General features: G+C 29.2%; 2 protein-coding genes and 1 pseudogene across 3 annotated transcripts; 1 reads left to right on the forward strand and 2 right to left on the reverse strand.

Moving 5' to 3' along the window:
* Positions 1-2,453: 2,453 nt before the first annotated feature.
* Positions 2,454-12,646, reverse strand: LOC113369971 (annotated as a pseudogene).
* Positions 12,647-13,278: 632 nt separating this feature from the next.
* Positions 13,279-20,208, reverse strand: LOC113369969 (uncharacterized protein KIAA0930 homolog). 2 transcript variants are annotated; one of them, XM_026610602.1, is made up of 9 exons: positions 20,050-20,208; positions 19,812-19,978; positions 19,540-19,722; positions 18,911-19,150; positions 18,456-18,706; positions 16,992-17,146; positions 14,495-15,883; positions 14,205-14,354; positions 13,279-13,421 (listed from the first exon to the last, which is right to left on the reverse strand). In XM_026610602.1, exons 1-9 carry the CDS (start codon positions 20,156-20,158, stop codon positions 13,381-13,383), a joined length of 2,685 nt encoding a protein of 894 aa, XP_026466387.1. In that variant the 5' UTR covers positions 20,159-20,208; the 3' UTR covers positions 13,279-13,380. The 2 variants fall into 2 exon arrangements, with proteins under 2 accessions (XP_026466387.1, XP_026466388.1); XM_026610603.1 differs by lacking the exon at positions 14,495-15,883.
* A 379-nt stretch (positions 20,209-20,587) lies between these two features.
* On the forward strand, positions 20,588-24,515 carry LOC113371052. Its single transcript, XM_026611699.1, has 3 exons — positions 20,588-20,642; positions 23,908-24,081; positions 24,298-24,515. Exons 1-3 carry the CDS (start codon positions 20,588-20,590, stop codon positions 24,513-24,515), a joined length of 447 nt encoding a protein of 148 aa, XP_026467484.1.
* Positions 24,516-27,934: the final 3,419 nt, after the last annotated feature.

The raw sequence follows: 27,934 nt of genomic DNA on the forward strand, positions 1-27,934 counted from the left end.
ATGTTTGAATATGAACAATATAACCTAATTTTCGACTCACCATACGAGAATAAGTGTGGTGACGATATTTACAAATAAACCTACAATAGTAATTAAATTAGGAGCCAGCCACAAAGGGACTCTTGCTACGAGCCCAACACCACCATGTTGTAACCAAGGGTCTAAATATTATATTCGAACACGAATATTTATGATCACTCAGCCGTTTTAATTGTGCTGCGTTTAATAGTCTTTCCCTTGTAAAATAACATAATAACGATTTACTTATATTAACACTAAGCGAATTATTTTCACAGAGAAGCCATGCACTGAAATTGTTCTATAATAACTAACATTGAACCTTAAATTTAACAATTATGTACACAAATTCGCGTTGAACAAGCGAGGCGCAAGAACAGAACTGATTGTGACGTTTCACGAAACAACTTGCTGCTGCGAAAAATTCAAATTTGACAGTGCCATCTACAAATCGGTAAGGAGGAATATCACGTGTTAATAATAGGAGAGCTGGAAGACTGAATTATTTATTTTAAATTAAATATTCATATTTGTACATATATAGAAATATACAAATATGTACAAATATTCGTTTTCGTAAAATTCGAATCTATATTTGCAAATTTGTACTTACATGAAACTTATATTAGGTTGTCAAATATCTCCCTTCCGCTTTTTTGCTATTGGTTTATATTGGTTTATAATACAAAAAGGCGGAAGGGAGATATTTGACAACCTAATATTTAAATTTGTGAATGATTTAGAATCAATTTTATTTTTTTATTTTTTTATTTATATATATACATTATTTTTATATCTCAGTCAATATAAATTAAATAAAAATATAACACAAAAAAATAAAACTCAATCATTAAAATAATAATAATAAAATTAATATTTGCGTTAAAAACAACCAAATTATAATAAAACTAGTGCGGCACATTACTGCATTAAGGCAAATTGGTGGAACTTTCCGTACCGTAATTATAAATCTTGTTACGAAACCAAAAAAAAAATTTACACAAAATGTGTACACATTATTAAAATTTTGCCAAATGATTTTTTTAACTTATTTTTTATTGAGAGTCCATAACCGCTGGACCTGCCTTCCATAAAATTTAATCAGATCTTCATCTTGCCAATACAAGTAAAATGTTTTTTGAATTATTAAAATCGGACGCTCCGTTCTCAAATCAAATCAGTTGATCGATGTTCCCGAAATCGTCGACGAAAATTTGTATCCGCACACACACACATACATCCATTTTTTCTAAGGTATGCCAAAGTATTCAGAAAACTTTGAAACTTGAAGATATATAAAAATTTTCATTTTCTATTTTTTTGCCATTACTATAACTTACCCTACGGGATGTTAACTAGTTGTAAGTAGCATTTCGCCTTAATACGCTTTGCATGAACTTCTTGATACGAATACATAATCAATTTAATCAATGAAAATTGAGATTTAGTTCTTTAGGTAAAATGCCCAACTGTTATTTCAGAAATAAATATTCGATTTTACAAAAAATAATTAATATGATTTCAAACATACTTAAAATATCTGTAATTGTATAAATTACGTTAATTTGTTTAATACATTTAATTTCATTCATACTTATTTCAAAATGCATTTTATTTAAGTGTGGACGTCAACGATAATCAGTAGCTACCAACAAAACACCAAAAGCGTACATATGCTCCGGCTTCTGATTAGATTTGCTCAAACTCGCAAAAAAATCAACGCAATTCCCAACCAATATTTTTCGAACAGTTGAATTTTAAAACGGATTCAAATTATGGCTAAAACGTAGACGAAAATTTTTACACTTTTCTACTAATTACGACAAAACGGCTGAGCCGATCGTCAGGCAGAACTCATAAACGATAGTCTTATAGACCGTACTGAGTTATATCGAATATTACATATTCTTAATAATTTGTATAGCATTAAAAGATTTCCGTTGAAACCGGAAATTTAATATCATTCCATAATTCCATTATTCTCCAAAGTAAGAGCAACTTAATTGTTTTAAACCATATATTCATGAATATATATTCTGAATATATGCAGAATAATACCGCGTAGAAATCTATTATTATAAAACATTTTATTAAAATAAAACAATATTTATTTTGACATGCTCTCCCTCTATAAGGTCAAGCTATTGCACATGTACTCTATGATAATTATATACATATTCATGCCGTTTTAAATTGCCGGAGTATTTGATTCGCTTCAAATCAGAAATAATCAAGTCATTGTGCCATTACGCATTGTATTTCTATTTATTTCAAATTTCAACCAATGTTTTCGAATCAGTTAATTTTTTAACAATGACAAATCTGAATCTTGATGCATTTACTTAAAAAATAAAAATCAATTTTGCTTTATTATTTTTTATATAATGAATAAATTTATGAAATAACATATAAGAATTTTTAGTATTAATCTCGTGATAATATTTTTTATATTATTTTATAAAAACTTATATTTTACCAAATTTATTTTTTGATATTCTATGATATGCTTCAGATAATTCTATTCACCGTTGCATACTTTTTCGCATTCTTCTTTAGTACTAAAATTATTTGCATTTCCTCTGCAACCACCATATGTAAATCTATCGCATTTTTGTTGTTCTGGGTCGTAATACCACCGCGAGTAGAAGCCGCGGCACGGGCCTACTTCAACCTCCAGCTGGCAAGCCTCTGAGAAAAATAAATTTTTATTTAATGAAAAATTAAATTCTATTTCATTTTATAAAGACCTTTAGTAGTATGGCACAAATCATGTCCTTCACAATGTTGTCTTTGCGATAAAATAATATTACGGCATTCTTCAGCCTCTGCCCTTTTAGCATCTGGTAACAGAAGTAATCTTGTTCTGACAGAAAAACCCTTTCCGCAAGATACACTGCATGGAGACCATGCAGACCAGTGGGTTACTGGACAAGTAAGGTCGCGTTCTGTTACATCCTCACATCGTGGTACAGAGCATATTACTATTTCCTCTGCGTTTATATAAAAAAGAATTTAATTTAGCATAGCAAATTAAAAGATTATTAATTAAAATTATTTTTGTCTAAAAATTCAAACTGAACTGTAATTCTTTATTTTGCAATAAAATGATTTGCTCGATCTGCTTACAAAAACAATCTGCTTTTTTTGTTTGAAACACAAGTTTCTTTCCAAGTTCTAATTTTGCGATTCAAACAAAATTACCAGACTCTTTATGCCGTTGAATTTGAATGGTAAGATTGTTCTATCAATTCTCTTTAAATATGAAGAGAGATGATCATGATAAAAAATAGAAATTGAACCAAACTGACCCCTTTTAATATGGTAGCATTTTTTTATGTACTCCTCTATTTATAAAAGATCTTGTCCGTCTTCTGACGCCGTCTCCACAAGATGCAGAACATTCTGACCAATTGCTCCACACCGTAGTTGCGCAAGTTCCAGATAAATCTTCCACATTATCTTCTTCATCGATTGCACCAACCGAAACTCCATTACTACATCAAAAAATGAAAATGAAATATTACTCTAGAACTAGCAATTTGATATGATAATTAAAATAAATAATATGTTACTTAAGTTTTAATGCAGCAGATTGAAATTTTTTAAGTTGGCATAAAGTTACTGATCATTATTAAATCTTGATTGTATTCAAACTACCAGAATACCTTAATGCCCATATAAAAATCAAGTATTACCAATAACTTTACCTTTCAAAGATATCAATCACTGAAACTTAATCTAATACAAATTGGAACAAAACAGACAAATTAACAATCTGTTTTTTCACTAATTTAAAAGCGGTATAATACAAATTATAATATTGTAAAAATATAAATATAAAAGAAGCAGATTTTTATATGCATACCCACATTCCTCGATTTTGGCGACACACATTTCTTTAGAAACTAATTGTCTATCACAGTTCATCATTTGCGCCTTCATTGGCATCAAATAAGTTCGGGTACGCATACGGAGGCCTTTTCCACATGTCGCTGAGCAGGTGGACCATTCTGACCATGGAGTCGTTTCGCATTCAGCTAAAAAGAGAATTATTATCTAATATATATACAGGGCCGATCATGGGGTCCTCAGTGCCCGCATGTCATTATTTTTCTAGCGTCTCCCCCTTATTATTTTAACAGTTTATCATTAAAATTATATAAACATTTACGTTATTTTTTAAAATATTTTTAATAATTCTGAATTTAGTACACAAAATATTAGATATATGTAATCTAAAAACGCAATAATGCATTGATTTTAAATTTATTTAAAAAATCGAGGCAAATCGTGGGCGCCCCCAAAGGGGCGCGCCCACATTTTTCGCATGCATCGTATTCAAGGTAGAACCGGCCCTGTAGGTATATATATATATTAGGACGTAAGGGATCAATATAAGATACTTTGCCGAAGAAATCATATCTCTAAAATGAATTCTGATGTCCCGATTTAACTCCGAAATAATTTACGACATAGGTTCAAACATAATTCTGAAAAATAAATTTTATAAACTAAACAATAAAAATGTATTATTTTGGAAAAACGCTAGAAATTATTGTATTGTATTGTATTGTATAAAAAATGTATTATTTTTTTCAATAAACGTTAGAATAACGTTGTATGTGTATTTTTTTCTATTACTTTCGTTAGACATATATGTTGGTAAAAATTTATTTTAATTTTATCCTTTTTACTTTGTCAAACTAAAAATAAAATAAATTCCAAGCCAATTATAATAGGTTATTGTATGTTCATTTTGTACACGTTTTCATAAATTATAAAACCAATTATAATAATAATGTTCTATTAATAAAACAAATTTAATTTAAAATACTAAAAAATAATTTAAATAAATATATTTTATAAGAAAATAAATTCAACGTTAATTACATAGTAGTTTTTCATCTTTAAAAAATCATTGGCAATACAAACTCAGAATTTGTTTTGGAGCTATATTTATCTAAAGTCCCAAAATCACGGTCAATTACCTCCATGTATATGATATGGCATGACTCTGATTGCAGTATTGTATTATTGATAAGCTTGATAATATATTTCACAAATGTTGATCTGACGTCGCAGTCAGAGATAAAACAAGATATAAATACTATAATTCTTTTGCGGTATTTTAAAATTATATAATACCAAAAAAAGATCGTAATTTTATTGCTAAATATTTAAATATAATATATTTATAGTAAATTAAATAAATATAATAATACATATTATTCGATATCAAACGAACCACTAATATAATAACCAAGTTCTGGGTTAGGACCCGGTTCTATATTGATGAGAGCATTTCAACGTCTATTTTTTTTCCAAAATTGGGATTAGGATTTGCTGGATTTGATAAAATAAAATAAACTAGCAACTACAGTTATTCAAGTATTACGTAAGCAGATTTATTACAATTATTTACCCCCCCATCTCCCTTGTCAACAAAAGTAAGCAAAGCTCTTACCCCCTACCACCATGCTTACGTAAACACTTTGCAATTAATGTAAAATAATAAAAATACTACCTACGACGTAATTATCATCCAGAATCCCCTGCCCCCCATGTCAACCCCCATAAGCAAATCAACAACCCCCCCGCCCCCCTATAGTGCTTACGTAATACTTGAACGGCCCCTAATAATAAATGTTTACAAATCGTTTTTTATTTTGTAACTTTCATTTATATAAATATCCAATCATAATCTTTAGGCGTATCACAAAACGTAGTTTCTAGTAATTAACTATATAGAGTTTCTAATCCTAGCGCAACATTAAAAATCACGCATGCATGATATATGATATATATATTAGCAAAGAGATACGTATAACCTTCATTTTACTTGCGATGATTAATATTTCATTTAATTCTTTGATTCTAAATTTATATTTTTGTTATAAACAACATAATTTATTAATGTATTTAATTAACAATATAATTTATTAATTAAGTATACCGTGTGTTCCAGAATCCAATATCAAGCCAAAACGGTGTGTTAATACTGATCGTATAAAATTCATTGAAAATTTTGGGCTTTTAAGTCTCAGAGCAATTTAAAGCTCTGGTGAAAATGTGACCATGTTTCGGTTATTGTTGTTAATTAAAACATTGAAATCTATAATTATTTTTAAATATACTCACGTCTGGAGGTGGTTTCAGTGTTTTCCGTTTCCTCAATTCTCGTTGGCAATTGTTCATCACAAGCTCTCGGTATAACTGCTTCACGAACCAGGAACAATCTTGCTAAAGGTGGAATTTCTTTACCAGAAGGATCATAGAACGGCGATCTAGGATCTTCTGGATACATTGAAGTTATTTTGTACATGCGCTCTCGGGGTTTAGTTTCCGCATTTGGGGACTGTGAAAATAAATAAGCGCTACCATGTTATTCGTATAATAAAAAATTGTTTATATTTATTAAACTAATGCTTCATAGTTTTAAAGTTTGGTATTTTTATTATCTACTTCCCGTAGGGTAAGTTATAGCAATCGCAAATAATCGAAAATGTAAATTTTTATCTATCTTTACGTTTCAGAGGTGTGTGTGCGTCTGTGCGGATACAAATTTTCATCCAGAATTTCGCGAACACGAATCAACCGATTTAAATAATTAAAAAAAACATTCGATTCCTACTGATAAGAAGACGTGCTGATTAGTTTTTGGAAAAACAGGTCTAGCCGTTTCGGAGATACGGAGAAAAGAGTGCTAAGAATGGTATTTCAGTTTTTGAGATAATTTTAATAATTAAGCGTCCGATTTTAATAATTCAAAAAACATTTTACTTGTATTGAGGAAATGAACAACTTAAACACACAATAGTAAATTTTTGTAAAAAGTGAAAAATAATGCGATTAGGAGGTCAAAACTAAACATATGTACATCGTATTATCAGATATTTTATAACGATTATAATAATAAGTATAAATTTTGTGTAAATTCATTTGGGTTCCGTACTAATGTTTACACGTTAGACGACCATGCGGCGCTCACGCGCTTTTATATTTCGACACCAAAACAGCTAAGCAAAAAAATGTTCAAATTATTAAAAAAAAATCAAAATACAGAAAAAAATCAAATTTTTCAAAAAAGTCAAAGTTTTTCAAAAATTTCAAAATTTTCAAAAATCTAATTTTTTCAAAATTTTGCAGTTTTTTTTAATAATTTAGTTTTCGGTACGGGAAGTTCCAGCAATTCGCCTTAAGGCACGATGCCATGCACTACCAGTTTCATATTATATTTTCTTTTAATTTTTTTTAAAGCATGCCAAAATGTGCAGAAACCTTTGAAACGTAAAGATATATTAATGATTTCATTTTGGAGTTTTTGCGATTTCTATAATTTACTCTACGGGAAGTTAATAATACTTAAAAAAAATATGATAAAAAAGTATTTTAACTTTAAAAATATTTCTTAATTAAGAGTTTCGATATCCTATAGATCAAATTTCTAACCAACCAAATAAGAAACACCGCTATCAGTGCCGGCATCGTATGGCAGAAGATCCATTGTAACATAATCCTTCCACGTGCAATCTTCTTGGCACAGATCATATCCATTGATTCCAACAACCCAGTCAGGAGATGGTCCTTTAATAAAAAGCAAACTTTATTACTTAAGGAAAAGATTAGCTTCAAAGCTTAAACAGTTTATTCTATTTTTTATAATCTCATTACCAAACATAGAAGCCAAAGAAACACGTGGATGCTTTCTATCGACCTTGAAAGTTGCTGTGGTGTTTGTATTAACTCGAGGATACCATAAACCGGCTGCTTTGATAATTGAACGTAGCCTATTTCCGTTGGTTCTTAATTCTTGCAAAAGCATTCCTCCTGATCCCCATTCAGCAAGAGTACTGTTTAAAGATAATATTGTTTATACTAAAAATATTGGATGACACTGATAATGAAAAAGTATATCAGTTACCGGAAACCGTCGGTAGCATATTGCCTCTCGCCCCAGAAACTAAATGATGGATCGTGAGAAGCACCAATTACGTCGGAGAAATGTGTGAATGTAGAACTGATTGGAAAATCTTTGGGATGAGTTTCACTAGACCACAATCCTTCAAATATCAACTATAGAGTGTACGAAATAACAGATGATAATTATTCTTAGCTTTATTTTATATAGTTTATAATAAATAATTTGTGAGCTTTATATATTTATAAGACAAAGCCAGAGAAAGCAACAGGGGGATCGTTTTCCTTTACCACAATTCGATATATAATGACTACATTTTTCCAACGTAATTAAAATTCGTTGAAATATTAGTAGGGCTCATATCATTTCGATTTGTCACGGTAACCAAATCCTGGTTTTATATTAAATCAAAACATATTATATATTTGAAGATTTGCAAATATATATATATATATATATATATATATATATATATATATATATTGCAAATGTATCAGTTAATGTCACGTAATAAAACTCATTGGATTAAATAGTGTTCCATGCTAGGCTATGAAACCATTGTAATGTCATCATTGGAAAAATAATCTATTTAATGCCATCATACTAAATGGTCTATTTTAAAATCTACGGTTGAATTATGGACTAATAACCTTGTATTGAAATATACACATATAAACGAAAAATATATTAGGCCGAGCCGTTTCTTTGTAATTTGGAAAAAAGTGTTAAACTTTTCGTTCACATTTAAGCTCATACTACCAAATCGATTTTAAAAAATCAAAAACTGTTCGAAAGATATTAGTTGGGAATGGTACTGATTAGTTTTAGGTGAAAATCTACCGAGCCGTTTTCTTGTAATTAACAGTTGAAAAAAAAAAATTAAGCCGATTTTTATGGAACTTCTTTTCGCGATATATAGAACTTATAGAACTTACAGAAATAATACGGCCTTACGACAAGTAGTTTAATTTTAAAAATTCATCGAAGTTTGAGTAGTTTTTTTTATATTTGTTAAAATTAAAAATAAACGATTTACTTGCTACGGCGATAGAGTACTTGGTCTTAATAAACATACTAAACCATTAAAGTCCTACGGAAACTGGTTCATCAATTATAAAAATGGTTAATTTTTGAAAATTTTCTTCTAGAAAATATACCGAGTTAACGTGTTCGTTCGTATTCAATTATGTGTAATAAATCCACTCGAAATACTTTTAATCACTCATAAATTAATTTATTTTTTATTGATTAAGTCGATTATTTACACATATCGGGAAATTCGTGTAACTTGTTGCCGCAAGGCAAAATACCAATACCAACTAGTTTATTTTATGTTTCAATTGAATGTATTGCTTTATTAATTACTTCAAATAAAAAATTGAAGCTTATTAATAAAATACTTATTAAGGTAAACGTTTCTGAAAATTTTCATTACGCTAAATTATCGAAATATAAATTAATCAAACTATAAACTATAATTTTGATATCTTGAAAACATACTACAAATGATAGTTATTATTACCCAGTATGAATTATTTTGAATTAAGATTATTTTTTCTATACGTTCTAAAACTGAAAGTTGAAACTAATCAAATCAAAGTGATTTTTTTTACTTACTCGATATTTAGCATCATCGCAAGCACAGCATTCACTTTTGACTACCGGTAATCTATTGTCATCATCTTCTTCGCACATTTTGAAGCTCAATGAGCCGTCATCAGACCACCATCTAGATTGGTCTTCCATGACCATAGCCCTAGTATGAAATTAATAACTTTATAAATTTATTAATCATTATGTTAGTGCATACTAATTTTACCTGAAAACCACACATCCAGAACCGGAGGGCGGTGACATCCACATTACCTTGACTTCGCTTTTGGGTAATGAATTTGCTTCAACAACGGTATTAACGCAGTCTTCTTTGTATTGTGCAAGAGCATCAGGGAAGAGTACAAATTGACCAAGCCTGATAACAGAAACAAATTATTTTAAGGCAATCTAATAATTAACTTCCCGTAGGGTAAGTTATAGTAATCTCAATAAAATCGAAAATGAAAATTTTTATATATCTTTATAAGTTTCAAAGATTTTTGAACATTTGGGCATTCCTTAGAAAATTGGATGTATGTGTGTGCGGATACAAATGTTCGTCGACGATTTCGGGTACACCGATCAACCGGTTTGAATAATTCAGAAAACATTCGATTCGTATTGATAAGGAGACATGCCGATTAGTTTAGATACGGACAAAAGATGTAAAAAACGGTTACTCAGTTTTTAAGAGAACGGAGCGACCAATTTTGATAATTCAAAAAATTTTACGTAAAATCTTTTTTGAATTATCAAAATTGGACGCTACTTGTACAAGTATTGGACAGGTACTTGCATTGACAAGATAAAGAACTGATTAAACTTTTGGGAATGCAGGTCCAGCGGCTATGGACTCTCAATAAAAATGTCATTTTGCGGTCAAAAATGTTTATTGAACATATGTACATCAAATTATTAGATATTTTATAGAGATTTTAATAATGTGTACACATTTTTTTGTGTTTAATCACGGTACTGAAAGTTCCAACAATTTGTTTTAAGGCACGATAAGGCACTACTAGTTAAGCTTTGAAACTTTTTATTAAATAGAGAATAACATCAGCAAAGGAGAAATAATTTACTAATGCCACAATGAAGTTATTTTCCGTATAAATATCATATACTGATAAATTTTAAAGCGATAGACTTCCGACTGATCAATCTAGTCCAAAATCAAAAACATAAAAAAATCACTCAAAAGCAATCATCAAGCTTTTGATTATGAATCAAATCGCCAAACAAACCAAATATAATGAACTAAATTTAAATATTTTGAATAAATTAAAAGTTTATTAAAAAAATGAACCGTTCAGTTAAACATTTTCTTCATATTAACTTTTTTTAAAATAAAAAATAAAAAAATCGCTTATTAAAAAAAAAATCTATTACCTTTGTGGACTCAAATCAGCGGCATCAGCATCTTTAAGAATTTCTGGCTCTATTGCTAACATAAAATGTGTGAATTGTTGCAAATTGTTAAATGTTCTTGATCCGGCAAGGGTTACTGAAATTTTAAATTATACATTTGAACGTTAAAAAGATTTAATTATTTTTTTATGAAAAGCACAAAATCATCCTTATGTAACACAAATTAATTTCTTTAACAACGATCAAATGAAACAATCAAATTAATCTACATAAATTATATGTAAGGTCTTTGGCATATTGTTCTATGTCAATTAATTCATTCGATTCGTACAATGGTATTTGCATATCCATTAAGACCAATTCAAATGAACGAAAAATATATCAATCAACAATTAAATATATGATATATAGTAACAGATATTTACTGGTATAGGCGGTGCCTGGAACATATTTGTCGGTCTCGAGATATGACTTAGTTTTTTGAACAGTGATGCTGTAGCCATTATCCCCAGGATTGCGCGTCTGATGGTGCAGGTAACCAGGCGGCTTGCGGACGCAACAAGTCGCACAACTAACCAAGAATAGAATGGTTAGAATCTTGCAGACTCCAATCTCCATCTTGAAAAAATGAAAACATTTGAAGAAACTAAACAAATTTTACTAGCAAATTAACGATTTTTACCTATGCCGCCTAAAAAACAAGACAGGTAAAATCGAGATCAAGTATTAAAAACACTGATTTTAATGACCACGTGATTTTTATTTCGTAATTTATATGGTAATGCAATTCAAAATTGTATAAAACATGTAGTGTTCGTTTATAATAAAGTTCTTATTCTCAGTTCAAAGGTGTAGATAAAATAGAACCTATAAACAAACATTACCACTACACACCGGTTTCAAAAATGAATGCACAAAAATGATGATACTTTGCACTACTTATAGACCTTGATCCAAATCTCTTATTTATGTTAAACCTACATATACGGCGTTTGTTAATTAATGTTATGTGGGTTCATTGTTTTAAATGTAACCAGCATGTCATATATTTATGAATTTAAAAATTCAAACACACGAACAACTTAATTAATTCAAACAGTTGCAAATTGTTTAACGAAAGAAAATTCAAAACAATTTTGATACGTAAAGCGTAAAGATGATCCAATTTCAATCAAATAGTTTTAAGCCTTTGAAAAATTATGTTCAAATAGGCTATCAAATTTATAAGAAAACAGTGAAGAAACAATATTACAAAACAGTAGAAGTGTTTGTAATGACGCAATCGCAAGGAAGCGGTAACAAAATACTGTATTTACCATTTTGGACACTTTACAGAATATGTATAAGTATCCTAGAAAAAATATTTTCAAAAGTATTGGTCAAAATTCAGTAATTTGAATTGAAGTTGTATCAGATTCTAAAACAGTTTCTATACAAGTTTTAGCAGAAAGGGACTGTAAATAACCATTATTTAAAATTTATTATTTTAATAAACAGAGGATGCACAAATAACCAGAATATAACTATAAATCAGTAACAAACTTTTTTCGTTAGAAACTATTAGAATTGGAAGTAATTGATTTCTAATTTAGAAATCAATTACTTCTTTATCTAAAAATATATTATTCTTACCTGTTATTTACGTAATCCTTATATCATATAACACATCACCAAACTAAACACATAAATCAACTGATTCATAAATATGTGAGAATATATCCGTATTTGTCTCCAAAAGCCAAGGAGCCCACACAGCATCTAATACGACGAAATTTTTGCATCTCTATTTTCAAGCCTGTGCATTATGAGTCAAAAAGAGACACATACATGAACTAACCTATGACCTCTTAACACGATAACCTTAAGGAAGATAAGAATGTATACACAATTAATAGAAACAGTATTTAATAAATATCAATTTTAATAAATTTGACTTCGATACATAATTAACATTAACACAATTCATATGCGTTGTCCATTGATAGTCATAAAAATAATAAAAATGCGGAGATAAGATTAAATTTATGCAACTCTATCGTTTAATACACGATATTTCTTAGAGTAAAAATTCATTAAATAATCTAAAATACGCTAATAATATCATAGTCTCATAAGGTATGTACTAATTTATATAACTGATATAAAGCGCAACATATCGGCATCATAGAAGTAAATAAAAGCAAATATCACATATAATTATTACCTAACGGTATGTAACTATAAACTTAAACATTTAAAATTCGATTTGGAATTATTATTTTGGAATGATATTTTTTGGTTTTTATTAAAAATATAAATATGGACTAGCTTCTAACACTCTTAATAAAAATCACACTTCACAACATCGTAAATTAATATGATCTGATTAAAGGTCTTGGCAGTATTGACCCAAACTTTAAAGTACACAGCTACATATATTTTATGAATATTTTTTATAAATTCTCTTACAATTAGTCATCGCAGTAAAACGTTTATCAAGTTGCTTAGAATGTTAGAATGGGTCCTTCGCGATTATCCAGTATATCTGAAAGCATAGATAGATAAAATATATTTTATAAATTTAACATAACATAACATTATAAAAATAAACTTAAAAATATAATGTTAACGAAGTATTCTGATCTATAATTAAAAAAAAAAAGATTAACCATTCAAGAATAGGAGTTTTCATCATTCAAATTATTTTCGAAGACCACGATCATCTTACTTTGTTTCCTTTCTCCGCGAAACTTTAAAAGGGTTTTTCTCGAAACGGTCTTTCCCGATGCGATACCCACGATTTTTCAACTTCTACTGGACCGGATTACTCAAAATTTTTATAGAGTTTTCTTTATTTGTAAACTACGCTCACCCTCGAAATTTCGATTTTTTAAAAAAATCGAGAGTTTAAAAAAAAGTTGTAATTTGTTTCCAGGCAGTTGCTATATTATGAAAAAACAGATTTTAACTTGTCCATAGTTCATATAATAGCACCTATATTCTAAATTATTAATTTATACATAATTTTCTTCGGATTATTTTGAGGGCCTAAATCATGAGTATGTTCGAGTCTCAAAACATTAATCAATTATGTGTAACAAAAAATATAGTAAAAACATTTTTTACAGCTTTTCAAAAATCGCATAAAATTCATATGAAGCATATGCCTCTAAACCAGAATGACCCCTTGAGTAAAATGCGTGATAAAATACGTTTGATATCAATTTTTAACACGATTTATCGGTCAAACAAAAAAAAGTAAGAACCACAATGGGAAGAAGCAAAATCTAATTTAACAATATTTTTTCGTATTTAAAATTCTTCCCACCTTTAGCTATGCTCCACCAAGGTAGCGTAACATACGTTAAAAAGGCGTTCAGAGGTGTAGATTGTTGTCGTCTGTTCTCTTTCCAAAAATGGAAAGTCTGAGTGAAACCTCGCATAGCCCACAATGGGTTGTGTGCTCCGTCGTCCAGTTCTGCAAGGAAAATCCATTATTCAAATCACCTATTTTATCTTGACCATTAACGCTTTACTAATCTTAATAAACAAATAGTTTATATATTTACATTCAGCTACTTTTACAGATAACAATTATACCAAAATATAAATTTTTACCATTTTTATCTTGTTCCTTTGATATATCGCACCAGTAATAAATATCAGTCCCATCTGGTGTAGTTCTCATTGGAACTCTAACAGTCTCTCTATACCACATGCTGTGATGTACTGAATCTCTTTTACGTTTAGGCAAAGTGCAGTAAGTTCGATCGCCTACTTTTACTGTCGTGATATGTGATGCCGTATGATCAAAATTTCTCTTAAAACGCGTCATTTCATCAACCATTTCGTAACCACGGCTATTGTCAATTTTTTCATTAATAATGGACGGCAACGTTGCTAAGTTTTCGCTGTTACAATTGCTGTTTACTGCTGCAAGATCTTCTCTTGTTTCTTCAGATAGGCCATTGGAATTGGGACAATGTATGTCAGGTTCTTCCAAAATCAAATCAGTGCTAGATGGTACAATCATATTAGTGTTAGATGGTGCTTTTTCGATTCCATTATTATCTGTTACATCGTCGATAGGATCTGGAGTTTCGTTTGATATAATATTATTTTCGATATCCGTAGTTTTTTCGATTTCTGCAACTTTTGATTGATTTGGTACGATTTTAGTTTCAAGATCTTTTGATTTTTTTCCTACCGGTTTTCTAGCGGACGTTTTATTTGAATCCTTAATATTAATTTGTTTCATCATACTAACAATAGGTTTAACAGACTTTTTATCTTTTTGTACTATTTTTGGAGCGGGTTTAGCGACCTCGCGCTTGGGAGCGCTCTTTGTCGTACGTGATACATTATTATTCTTCTTCTGTGCACTCAAGCGACTCCAAACATTTTTGTTACTTTGATCAGTCTTTTTGGCTTCTTTATTCTTAACACTATTCATAGGTTTGGTATTTACAGTAGCTTTCGCTGCAGTCTTCTGGCGTGTTGTCACTTCGACGGATGGTAATTCTTCAGTGCCATTAACCATTACCAGCGCTGGGTCATTGTCTTCAATATTACCCAGTTTAGTCGGCTTGCTGAGATCGGTATCTTGGTCATTTAAAGATGACGCATCATCAGCAATTTCAAATTCTATATTTTCCGATTTTCTTTTATCGACAAAAGAAGCACGGCGTTTCCTCTCTTCTTCTTTTGGTTTACTATTCACCATATCTGTCAACTTATTTCCATTTTTGCCTGGAACTTCTAATACGCTCTCGTTCTTGAGCAATGTAGGCTGAACGGGTGGTTTTCGTGACTTTTTAGGTGTCACATTGGCAAGACAAGCGGGAGAGTCGAGATTTTGTTCGTCACAAACACGGCAATATACTTCGCTCATGTCAACAGATGCGGATTTAACGCAACTATTGGATTCTTTAGTATTAACCCCGTTGCGCCAACAACAACAAGCGGTCTCTTTCTCGACATTATCGCCGGCGGAGGAAGCAGATTGATCTGCAAACAGATCAAAAATATTTGGTCAAAAGATAATATTTAAATAACTACATTTTACATTGAAAATAAAACGCGATAATAATGCTTGTGTGTAAGTGTGGCCAGTTCGTCAGTATTTATTAGAAAAAGATAATTAGTCAATAAATTGTGTTATCACCAGTCATTCCAGTAGAGATTCAAACAAATAAAGTAACGATATCTCTCGATATATACGTATAAAATATTGCAATAAACCACAAATTTATCAATTATATATACATATAGGTACTTAAAAAACTAGGTAAACATTTGTATGATATTGAATCCTGTATTAATTAAAATTAAAATTCCACTACTTATTTTAGAAGTGTAAAAATAATATTTTAATAAAAAAAAATATAATAAGTAAAGTTTATTAATAACCTAGAATCGAATTAAAATCTGTGACAATGCACCAATTAAAAATAAATAGAACACTCCACTTCAATAACTATTCTAGAACTGATATCGATAAAATAACTGTACGTAACTAGCCAATTAGTTTTTGATTTCGATGTCTGCCTGCTTCCTCCGCCAATAAACATGTCAAGGTGCGACAAATAAGATGGAGTGACAAGCATTAAAAATTTTTATTTTCAAGGTACATGCATAATGAATGAACATAGTAAAATAGACATACAAAAATTTTATATTAAATCATAAAAACAGTTTGCCATAAAAAACTTATCTTTAGCTTTGCAAGATTTTTATATAACCGGTAAAAAACCATGTTATTCAAGAGATGTGAATTAAAAAATGTTTAACTTTGACGGTTGATTTATTGACTGAAAAACTGGTTTCATAAGAAAACACATAAACAAAATTGCAATGGCTGCTTCCACCTTTTTGGTGCTTTTGCACAGCGCCAATTAAAGATAGAAGAACTTTAGTCTTTTTAGTTTAAATAGAACTTGAAATTACACGAATTAAAGAAATTATAACATAAGAATCTCATTATTGTATGTGTAAATCAAGATGCTTTGTATATTTCACTGCAATGTGTTTTAAAATCTCAAATTTTTATGTTTAGAAATTCACAACAACAAACCAAAAACAGAGTATTATAAAACATTTATGGTTTAATACATACCATCTCGTAAATCCCCAGCTTCTATTTCAGACATCCCATTCTCAAGAGAGTCGAGTCCTTCATTTTCTGACCGACATTTAGAGCCGATTGTGTCCGGCTTAGTTTTCCACCCGCCGCGGGTGAAGTTATTAAGATTGGCGCTTGGGTCACTAAGCCTGAAATAACATAAAAAACAAGTTTTTTATTCAAGCATATTCTGGGATATGAAGTATGATTGAGCATTATGTAAAACTAGTTGGTATTGGTATTTTGCCTTGAGGCAAGTTACATGAACTTCCCGAAATGTGCAATGATCGACTTAATCAATAAAAAGTTAATTAATTTATAAGTGATTATGAGTATTCCGAGTGGATTTATTACACATCATTGCAAACGAACGAACGAACGAACGAACACGTTAACTCGGAGTATTTTCTAAAAGCAAATTTTCAAAAATCAATAATTTTAGTTAATCAATAATTATAATTGAACCAGTTTCCGTAGGACTTTAATGGTTTACTATATTCAAGACCAAGTACACTATCGTTATATCAACTAAATCATCTAATTTTACTTTTAACAAACGTCAAAAAAAACTACTCATTTTCTCAAACTTTGATGCATTTTCAAAATTAAACTACTTGTCGTAAGGCCGTAATAATTCAGTAAGTTCTATAAGACCATGAAATATATCGCCAAAAAAAGTTCCATAAAAATCGGCCTAAATTTTTTTTTCAACAGTTATTCACAAGAAAACGGCTCGGTAGATTTTCACCTAAAACTAATCAGTATCATTCCCAACTAATATCTTTCGAACAGTTTTTGTTTTTTAAAATCGGTTCGGTAGTAAGAGCTTAAATGTGGACGAAAGGTTTAACACTTTTTTCCAAATTACAAAGAAACGGCTCGGCCAATCGTTGCACAAAACTGAGAAACGATAATCCTCATCGAGATACATCAAATGCTTTTTAAATTTCTGAAATCGGTTCAGGCGTTTTTGAGCAAACGTCGATGAAAGTTCTAATTTTGACAAATGCCAAAAAGACCATACTAATGTTTGCAAACTTCGACGAATTTTTAAAGCTAAACCAGTTGTCGTAGAGCCGTAATATTTTATTCTAGAATACTATGGTATCTACCGCGGGCTAAAACGTAGACGAAAATTTTTCACTTTTCTGCGATTTATAAAGAAACGGCTTGGCCGATCGTCGCACAAAACTGACAAACAATAGTCCTCATCGAGATACATCGAGTGGCTTTTAAATGTTTGAAATCGGTCCAGCCGTTTTCGAGAAAACGTCGATTTACGGCAAAAAATCTGTTCACATACACGCACACACAAACACACACACACATACTTTTTCCAAATTTGGTCTCATTCAATTCAGAATGGCTTGAAACGTCGAGAAGACATAAAATTAGCAATTCCGATTTTTTGATGAAAACATAAACTTCTCCTTCGGAAAGTTAAAAATGTATGTTCACCTTCTCTGATGTCTATAATTGTAAAATTCTTCCGGATTCTCATCCCATTCATCCCAGCCATCAGTTATACAAAATCCGGGTTCGCTAGTGGGTGTTTCTACTCCTGATCCCCGAGGTTTTGTGACAGCCATCTCTGCATGTCCTTTGCCCTGAGGACCTTTCATTCGAACAAATTCACAACGTTGCGTTGCCGAGTTCGAAAATAGACCAAATGTCATACGCTGCGCTACTTTGGTACTAAGACTAGATTGCTGAAATCATAAAGATAAAACTATATTTTATAAATGCTATCCATAAAATAGCATATAAAACAAAGTATATACATAGATATAAATATCTAAATTTTCATGGGCACAATAACTTTATAAGTATATAGAAACATACTTTATAGTATGTAATAAATTATATTACTGCCACTAATAAGATATAATTATAAATGCAAAAATCTGACTCACTCTGGCATCATACACTTTCTTCAGTGCATCATATCTGATTGAACCAAGAAATATGACACCTTGTACAGAACCATCTCTATCTCTAGCAACTAATTCTACACAGACCATTTCACCATCACGAACAAGAATATCACAGAAAACTTCATCAAAATTATCAACCATAAAACAAATGTGTGGGTAGGTCATTTCTTCACCTTCCCCTTTGGTGTCCATTTTACGTCTGCTGGGTGAGGCATAAACCTACAAACAAAAAGATAAATTAATGAGTTATTTATGTATTATCAGTTTTTTATGTTTTCAATTTAGTTACTATAATAAGTAGAGCCTTTCAAATAGAGCATATAATTTCATACTGTATATTTATGCGATAGTAAAATAACATATAATAATATAAATAACTTACATAAGTTAAGTTAGATAAGTAACTAAATTTGAAGAAACAATATTTGGAATTTTCTACTATTGTGTTATAAATTCAAGATTCAATAATATAAACAATACAAAAATTCTAAGAGTAATGAGATATTTATTAATTTATAAGTTGTAGTTTATCTACTATGTAAAATATGTATTAAATTTATATGGCTCCTGACTTCGTGTAAAAATACAAATATTGATGTTCCGTATACCTTCTGAGAATGTCTTTTCAGAACTTGTAACTCCTTAGGTGATGTTCTAGTACAAATTGCAAGCGTCAAAGTATAATCAAACTGATGAATGACTAAGTTTAAATAAACAGTTTCTTCCCAATCAATATCAGGATCACCAATAGGTAGTTTTCGAGAATCTTTGCGAAAAACATCTACATCGGTCTGTAATAAATAGTCATAAAAAAAGTAAACTTTAATAATTTATTAAGAATTTATTAAATATTATAGTATATATAATATAAAAAATATACCTCAAATTTAGGATGACACCTAGATGTGCCTTTAACATGTTTTTTCCTAACAAAAAATAGTAAATCATCACAATCAATGGTATTTTGCTGCTCTGTTTGGAATAAGAAATGACGAACAAATAAATCTGTCCAATAAGTTGTGCCTTGCAAAATTACAAATCCAGAATCTATAACAGAAAAAAAATATATATTTTAGCTACACATTTACATTTACATTGATTTTCTGATCTATTATTACCATCTTTTAAAAGTTGTCTCATTTCTTTAGTTCTTTGAAAATTTATTTCCTCTAAAAGCTGTTGCAAAACAGAAGTGGTTTTTAAAGCAGAACCAGGGCCAAGTGCCATTTTATAAGTGTATTGCGCAAATCAAAATAAAATAAAAATGATTAAGTAATTTTAATCATAACATTGATGTACTTTTTTAATAGATTCCGAACATATTTATTAAACCACTTGTTTTGCACAACATCAGACGTACAGCAAATAATCATGAATCACTAAACTAACGATTTTATAATATATAGTTTTGAAATTATATGTTAATGTTTATAATTGATAAAAACACATATTTATAGAGTAACTACACTCAGTAAAATCTGAGTGAACCATTACGAAGTCTCTTGGCATGTTTAGTTTATATCTCTATAATCTTGTAACACATTAACAATTTAAAGTTCATCTTATTATTTGTTGTTCCTTATCGCCTTATATTATCAATTTTCTTTCTGACATTGTGTTAATGTCAAAAGCAAAAACGGAATTATTGGATCGATAATGTGTACTCCATCTAGTCGGTTGGTTGCGCAGTACAATGAATCATTCGCAACCGGTATTTTTTGCAAATATTTCATTTTGAATATATAGCTTTTCTTTAATTGAAGAAATCAATAATATTGTACTATATAATAATAAAACTAGCGGTGTATGGCATCGTGCCTTGAGGCAAATTGTTGGAACTTCCCGTACCAAAAATTAAATATTTTAAAAAGGATTAAATTTGTTTTAAACTTTGAAAAAATTAGATTTTTGAGAAATTTTAAATTAAAAAAAATGACTTCTTTGGAAAAAAAAACTTTTGTAAAAAAATATATTTTTTTACTTTGAAATATTTTTTAAATTTTGAACTTTTCTTCAAAGCAATCGCACTGCTTTTGCAGCATAGAGACGCAATATCGATGTTACGAAACCCATAGAAATGTAAACAAAATTGATACACATACTAAAATCTCCATAAAATATCTGATATTTCCATGTGCGCATGTCTAATGATCATTTTTGACCTCAAAATGGCATTTATTTTTACTTTTTGTATTAGATCTCCGAAACTACTAGATCACCGACTGGCTAGACCCAAAAATTTAATCAGTTGTTCATCTACAAGTAAAATATTTTTTGAATGCATAAAATCGGAGCGCTCCGTTTTCTTAAAAACTGAGTTACCGTTTTTGGCACTTTTTGCTCCGTATCATCGAAACGGCTAGACCTGCCTGTGCCAAAAACTAATGCGAGAAACCTCTGAGACATAAAGATATATAAAAATTTTTATTTTCGATTACAATTTTTTTCCCTACGGGAAGTTAAAAATATATTACCTATCGGTATTATATTTTTAACCTATAGGTATTAATTTTTAAAATAAATATAATATTTGTCATTGCGTATATATACTAAATAATGTCTTCACATACGGGTGAAAAAGTAAAGATACTTTATTCCAAAATTGAAGCTGGCGAAGTAAGAAGTGTTTTTAGCTCAACACCACTATAACAGCTTTTATATTTTACTGTAGTAAAAAAATTGATCAAATACACTATTAAAATTGAATTGAATTGAAAGATTACATTTTTTTTTCTTTCTTATGAGCTTACACCTGTTAGCTAGCACAGCAATCCTGATTCTAAATACAAATGTCGTTTAATTTTTTATTTCATAAGCAATTTAAATTTAACTGGTATTGGTATTTATTTGAAGTTAGCAAGTTGTGATAATGATAATGTCATAGATAAAACAAGAGTATGGTGTCTATACACACTTTTATTTTATCTATGCTCCTAAGAATGGATAAAGTGCTACCAACTGAGATTAATCAAGACTGTCACAATGGCCAGGAGCGCAAATTTAGAATACGGAATCTTAAAAACATGTTTATTAAACTCGCATATAAAAAGAGTATAAAATGAGATGTGATGCTTACACTACTTTATAATTATTTGTTTGGTTTCGTTAAAAATTATGATCACGTCTAAAATATATAAAACTCATTTGACTAGTTTATTTGATTACATAACAATGACTGTTATATCAAATAAGAATCAAATGAGAATCAAATAAGAATATTTAGATGTATAATTTCAAATATCGAATTAATTGTCTCGTTGGATCTTACCCTTTATTAAATATAAATTTTTGAATAGTTTTTGAACAGTGGTGTATATAAAAGCACTCTGTAAATTTTGTATTATTGAATCTTTATATGAATCCTTGAATTTATTTTTCACATGAAAGGCAAATTGCAGCCTTTCACATGAAAGGCCCTAAACAAATTAATAATGAAAAAATTTAATAATTTGTTTTTTTTTTTATATTTTGCGTCAATATAAAATTACAGATTCAATTTATGTACCTATCCACCCGTTTTGATTTAAACGAAACATACACAAAAATTAAAGAAATGAAAATAAATAAACATAAACACTTGCACAATTCAAGAAGCGCACCTTTCTGTCATACGTCAAATGTCATGCGCTTCGCATTCTTATATGTTGTGCTTTCTTTCTTTAAGACTTAACAGCTGGTATAAAAATATATATACAAAATATATTGTAAAATGCATATAAATAATATATTTATATCAATAGGAATTTTTATTTGTGCTTTCGGATATTCGGAAGGTAATTAAAATATTTTTATGCAGTATAGAGAATTATGATTGAGGCGATGTTAAATGAATTACTTTTAGAGAATTTTTAATGGTTATTCGGTGTTTAAACAATAAAATATTATAAATATAAGCGCAGTTGTATAATTTATTAATTACTATTTACTTAGAATTGCAATTTAAAAGTTTATGAAAGTTCAGGTTTGTAGCTTATGCCCGACGAAATCTCCGTGACATTTCGATGTTATGTGATCACATCACAAATTATACAAAATTCCAGGATTTTTTAATATGTAAAAGTATTCTTTAAAGTGTCATATTTATTTTTATTCTTATTTATTTCAGAATAAAAAAGTTATTACATTCACTTACAAAACTGTCAAAACTTTAATTTAAAAAATAATATATAGTAGTTCATACAGCATTACAGCTTTAGAACATTAAATTTAAGTGTGTTTCTTGAACTATTATATTTATTTCTTTATTTAATTATTTATAAATGCCCACTAGCAATCACAATATGAATAAACTACTAATTTTGTTAAATTTAACTTTTTTTTATATTAAATATTTGAGGATCTCATGCTCATACATATATGAGTTGCATTCAATAATAATTTATTTTTAAATAAAACTCTTTGATAAATTATTTATTTACTTAAATACTCATTTTTTTAAATTTATTACAGACATTTTTTCACTTGCATTATTGCAAAGAAAAAAATATTTAAAGCTATTACAATGTTTAAATTTTTGTTTCTCAAGCATTTATAACTTATTTTATACATGTTTAAAAGTCCACAACCAAATGCACTTCTTCTAACACATTTTAATTTCCACAAGCTTCTATTATTCTTTTATTTATTTATGTTTTATAATGCTTAAATTTTTGTTTCTCAAGCATTTATAATTTGTTTTATACATATTTAGAAGTACAAAACCAAATGCACTTCTTCTAACACATTTCAATTTCCCCAAGCTTCTATTATTCTTTTATTGTATTATGTTTTAAAATGCTTAAATATAAATGCTAAAAATTTTGTTTCTCAAGCATTTATAATTTGTTTTATATTCAAAAGTCCAAAACCAAATGCACATCTTCTAACAAATTTTTACTTCCCCAAAATTCTATTGTTCCTTTGTTGATTTATATTTTATAATAATTGAACCTTTGTATTTGATTTGGTAGATAAATTATTTTATAATTTATTTTCAGCTCTTATTAAACGTTGCTTTCGATGTCGATCCAGGGGAGATTTAGGCTCTTGTAGAGATCCTTTTACATTTAATGCCACTCAAGTCGAAGATGAAAAAGGTGTAGAAGCAGTGCCTTGTGCCTCCGGGTGGTGTGGAAAAATTCTTGAAGGTGGAAACAGCTTCAAAGATGATGGTAAATGACTATCTCAGTTATGCCCGAGTTTGAGTATTTTTAATTAATAAGTAATTAATAAAACAAGATGTTTTTAAAGTTCTATCAGGTTAAAACCAATTTACTCATATAATGTAAGCTTGGTTGGCTCATATAATATTTGTATTGATTATTAAACTTGCAAGATTTTGAAGTCTTTTGTAAGTATACAAATAATCTGCATTACTTTTTTTACAGAATATGGCAAAGCAACCCAAAGAATGTGTCTGCAACGAGGACCCGATGATGGAGAAGATAGGTGTGCTTACACGGTTTGGAATTATAAAAAGGTATATATGTGTTTTTGTCAAGGTGATCTTTGTAATTCATCTTCAAAAGTGCAGTTGAACAATTATATTATTTATGGACTTTCTTTAGCTACGCTCTTATTGCAAGCACCACTTTATATAAAATGACCAATTTTTTTCTCATATCATAATTAAGTTACGTGTTTAAATTGTATATTATATTTTGTTAAAAATATCGTTTTTATGGTTTTCATATAAATTTTACTGATGATATTTTAGTATAATACTCTTGTTGAAGCTAAGTTATCATTAAGATCTTTGAAGGGACCCAAATACCACTCGCAATCATATTTACTTTAAGATATCCAAATCAATACTCTAATGTTTATAAAACGTCTATATGATGAAAATGATTCAAAGTACTCTGTAAATAAAGAGTAACTAAAAAATTTCATTAATTTAAAAATTGATGATATAAATTTGTAAAAGTGTGAGCAGTATTTGTGTTGTTAAATCATGTATCGAAATTATGTTTTGAAAACACAGCATATAAATGTTTTGTTTTATCAGTCATAGGCATAATTGATATGGTATTAGTTTATAAGCTGTGATGCCAGTAGATAAGTTCAGAAAACATATTTTCAGACTGTTAATATTAGATATTTCTGAAATAGCAAAAAATCAATGAAAAATTGTCATATTAATGTGCCTGAAATTATATTTTTATAAATGTATCAATTGTCTATTAAAACAATTTTCTTTGATAAAAAAATTATAAATAATCTATATAAAAAATAAAGATTCTTAAAAATAATTAATTTTTTTAATTGGCTAATGGTAACTTTTTACATTTATCCTAATTATATAGAAGTATCTTACTCAATCTAAAAAGAAATACTGGTTAAAATGCATTTTAGTATCATTTTGCAGTGTCATCAGAATTTCAACAGGCTCATTAATACTTCATATAAATATAATTACAATTATTTTGTTCTTGCAAGTCATGTCTTATGAGATTTTTTAATCTGAGCGATTTACATAATGTTAAATTAAATAAAGGTCAAAAACAGATTTATATGCAAGATTGTCTTTATATGGACTTCTATAATCAAAAATTATAGGGTGTACCAAAATTTTTTTTGTCTCCATACTTCAAGTACCTGTATTTGGCACTTGTGAAAAAAATATTAGGTTAATTAGCCATCTGTTTTGGATCTATCCGATTTTTTTTAATTTTTAACTTTAAATATGATGAAATATGATAATTAGTTTCTCACAGATGCTTCTCTACTACATGAATTGTAATCTCTATAGAGATACCTATAAGTAAATTTTGTTACATGAAAAGGATTTATTTCTAAAGATGGCACAAGAGACTAAACACGTAATTTAGATAGAAGTGTGCATAGAAAACGTACTTAGTTAACGTCAATAATGCTTAATGTAATTTATTTGTTGCAACAAAGCCAAAAGACTTGAAATGGCTTAATTTTTAAGAAGCTCTTTTTCAAATTAAAGCTAATTTGTCAGCGAGATAATAAGGGTTATTTGTAGACAACTTAAAAGGCCTCGCGGGACATCTTAAGTAAGTATTTCATATTAAAAAGGAAAGGAACTTACGGTATACCTTAATTTTATATTCTGTAGTAAGGGAATCCAGGTCTTTCACTCGCTCTTATATGACCTGCTAATCTGTTACATTTTCGCAAAAAGTTTAACCAACGCAATTGTCGGTCGTGAGGAATTTCTCCAAAAAATAGTTCTCCTTTTGCTGTTAACCTCTGTACTGCTGCCAAAGCTTCAAAACCAGTCAGGAGAAATGGATCGTATTCTCCTGTAGTAATCAAATTGGATATAATAATCAAATAATTTTGTATAATGCACTAACATAACATGTCTCTACATTTTATTGCATAGTTGTTTTTGTACTTACGCCAAACTTCATAATCGGTATTTTCTATTTCATTTGGTCCATATCCCATTCTCTTAGCATTTGTGGGTGGTATAAATACTCCGTGTGGCCAAAGACGTTCTTCTTGGCGAAGAATAGCCACGTGCGTACCTATTCCAAGGAAAGAATAATGAAGAACAAAAATTCATACACATTTTTCAGTTCATATTTTCAATATTTAATTTTTTTATATTGACCTAACAATTTGCTTATAACCCGATCTTCCAACGAAAGATCTGGCGAATGCAATCTAGGATAACCTTGCAAAGATTTAGCTGGATTAACATGATGTATCCTTGGCTGTATTTGGCTTTTACTGATCGCCGTTGGTGAGCCAAATCTTCTTTCAACCAAGGTGTACGGTGAACCCAGCCTGTGAGGTCTATTGTTGAAATGACCACTTGCTATGACTGATGTGTGAAGAAGCCCCGATTGATAATGAGCAACACAAGACGAAATATTTAGTAATATCGCAGTCAAGATGATGAAATCCTAAAATAAAACAAACAAATAAATTATTATAGAATAGAAATATACATGAAATTAAAGAAACAATGTTCTGTTGGGCACAGTTGTACAAAATTTTGCACACAAATTTCGCCTATATATATGAAAGCCTATAATATTTTAAGGTATGCGTTTTCTTTATTAACTCTATAACCATGCGGAGATTCATGAAATTCTCAAAATAGTAAACATGGTATTCTTGTAAGTTGATATTTTAATATATGGAGAAAAAGCTATTAGAATTCACTTCGGAGCTTTGGTTTCTTTGGAAAAGATTCTTGAGAAAAAACATAGGCTATATTTGCAAAGAGCTATAATTTTTATTTATTATACAACTAAAGACTTATTTGAGTATTTTAAAAAGAAAGAATTCACCTTTTACCTTGATAATAATAAGTGATTTTTTTCTATTTTATTCATAAAAGGTGACCAAATAAATTTATTTATAGAATATTTAGTAGCAGATTAAAAATTCGGTTCATAACTATAAAATGCTGTTAGTAAACAGATAAAAATTAAACATAATATTAGTCATTAATTCTCCATTATAAAATCTAATCAATCTCCATCCAAGCCTAGATTTCATGTGCAATATTTAAATTTTTATAGATTTACATATACTTGAGATTTATCGACTTTTTTAAAAGTGATTTATATAATATGCACAAGAGATGAAATGGATAAAGATTTTGTCGAGTAAAGTCTACAACATCATAAAGGAATTTTTAACGAGTTCAACTAAAAATCGATGAATTTTTTATCGTGCAAATTTCAGAATTGTGGAATTTTGTTCATAAAAGTTGGCTACCTAAACCGTCAATGTGTAGAAGGTATTGTTGATTATCGTTCAGGAATCTTATAAAATAACACAATATGTGGTTTAGTTTAATTAATAACATTACGTGTTTGTATTTTGATATAAATATTTAACTAGTGGTGTATGGCATCGTGTCTCGAAGCAAATTGCTGGAACTTCCCGTACCGTAACGAAATGTTCGAGGAAATTTAAATGTTTTCAAATAGATTATCATAAATACTGTACCATTGTTAAAACTTTGTAAGAATTATATAAACTGAATCATAAAGTCAAAATTATTTATTTAAAGTATATAAGTGAGCTTTAAGACTT

Source organism: Ctenocephalides felis, unplaced genomic scaffold (assembly GCF_003426905.1).
Source record: "Ctenocephalides felis isolate EL2017-DRISC unplaced genomic scaffold, ASM342690v1 CF-g0.4_SCAFFOLD_01492, whole genome shotgun sequence".
Taxonomy (NCBI): domain Eukaryota; kingdom Metazoa; phylum Arthropoda; class Insecta; order Siphonaptera; family Pulicidae; genus Ctenocephalides; species Ctenocephalides felis.

Coding starts and splice junctions, on each gene's coding strand:
- LOC113369969 (XM_026610602.1), bottom strand. CDS start 20,158: ATGGCACTTGGCCCTGGTTCTGCTTTAAAAACCACTTCTGTTTTGCAA. Junction 14,355..14,494: donor AAAGGAACAAGATAAAAATG/GTAAAAATTTAT, acceptor TTTTCCTTGCAG/AACTGGACGACGGAGCACAC. Junction 13,422..14,204: donor TTGGTGGAGCATAGCTAAAG/GTGGGAAGAATT, acceptor CTATGCTTTCAG/ATATACTGGATAATCGCGAA.
- LOC113371052 (XM_026611699.1), top strand. CDS start 20,588: ATGTGTACTCCATCTAGTCGGTTGGTTGCGCAGTACAATGAATCATTC. Junction 20,643..23,907: donor CAATGAATCATTCGCAACCG/GTATTTTTTGCA, acceptor ATTTATTTTCAG/CTCTTATTAAACGTTGCTTT. Junction 24,082..24,297: donor AAACAGCTTCAAAGATGATG/GTAAATGACTAT, acceptor CTTTTTTTACAG/AATATGGCAAAGCAACCCAA.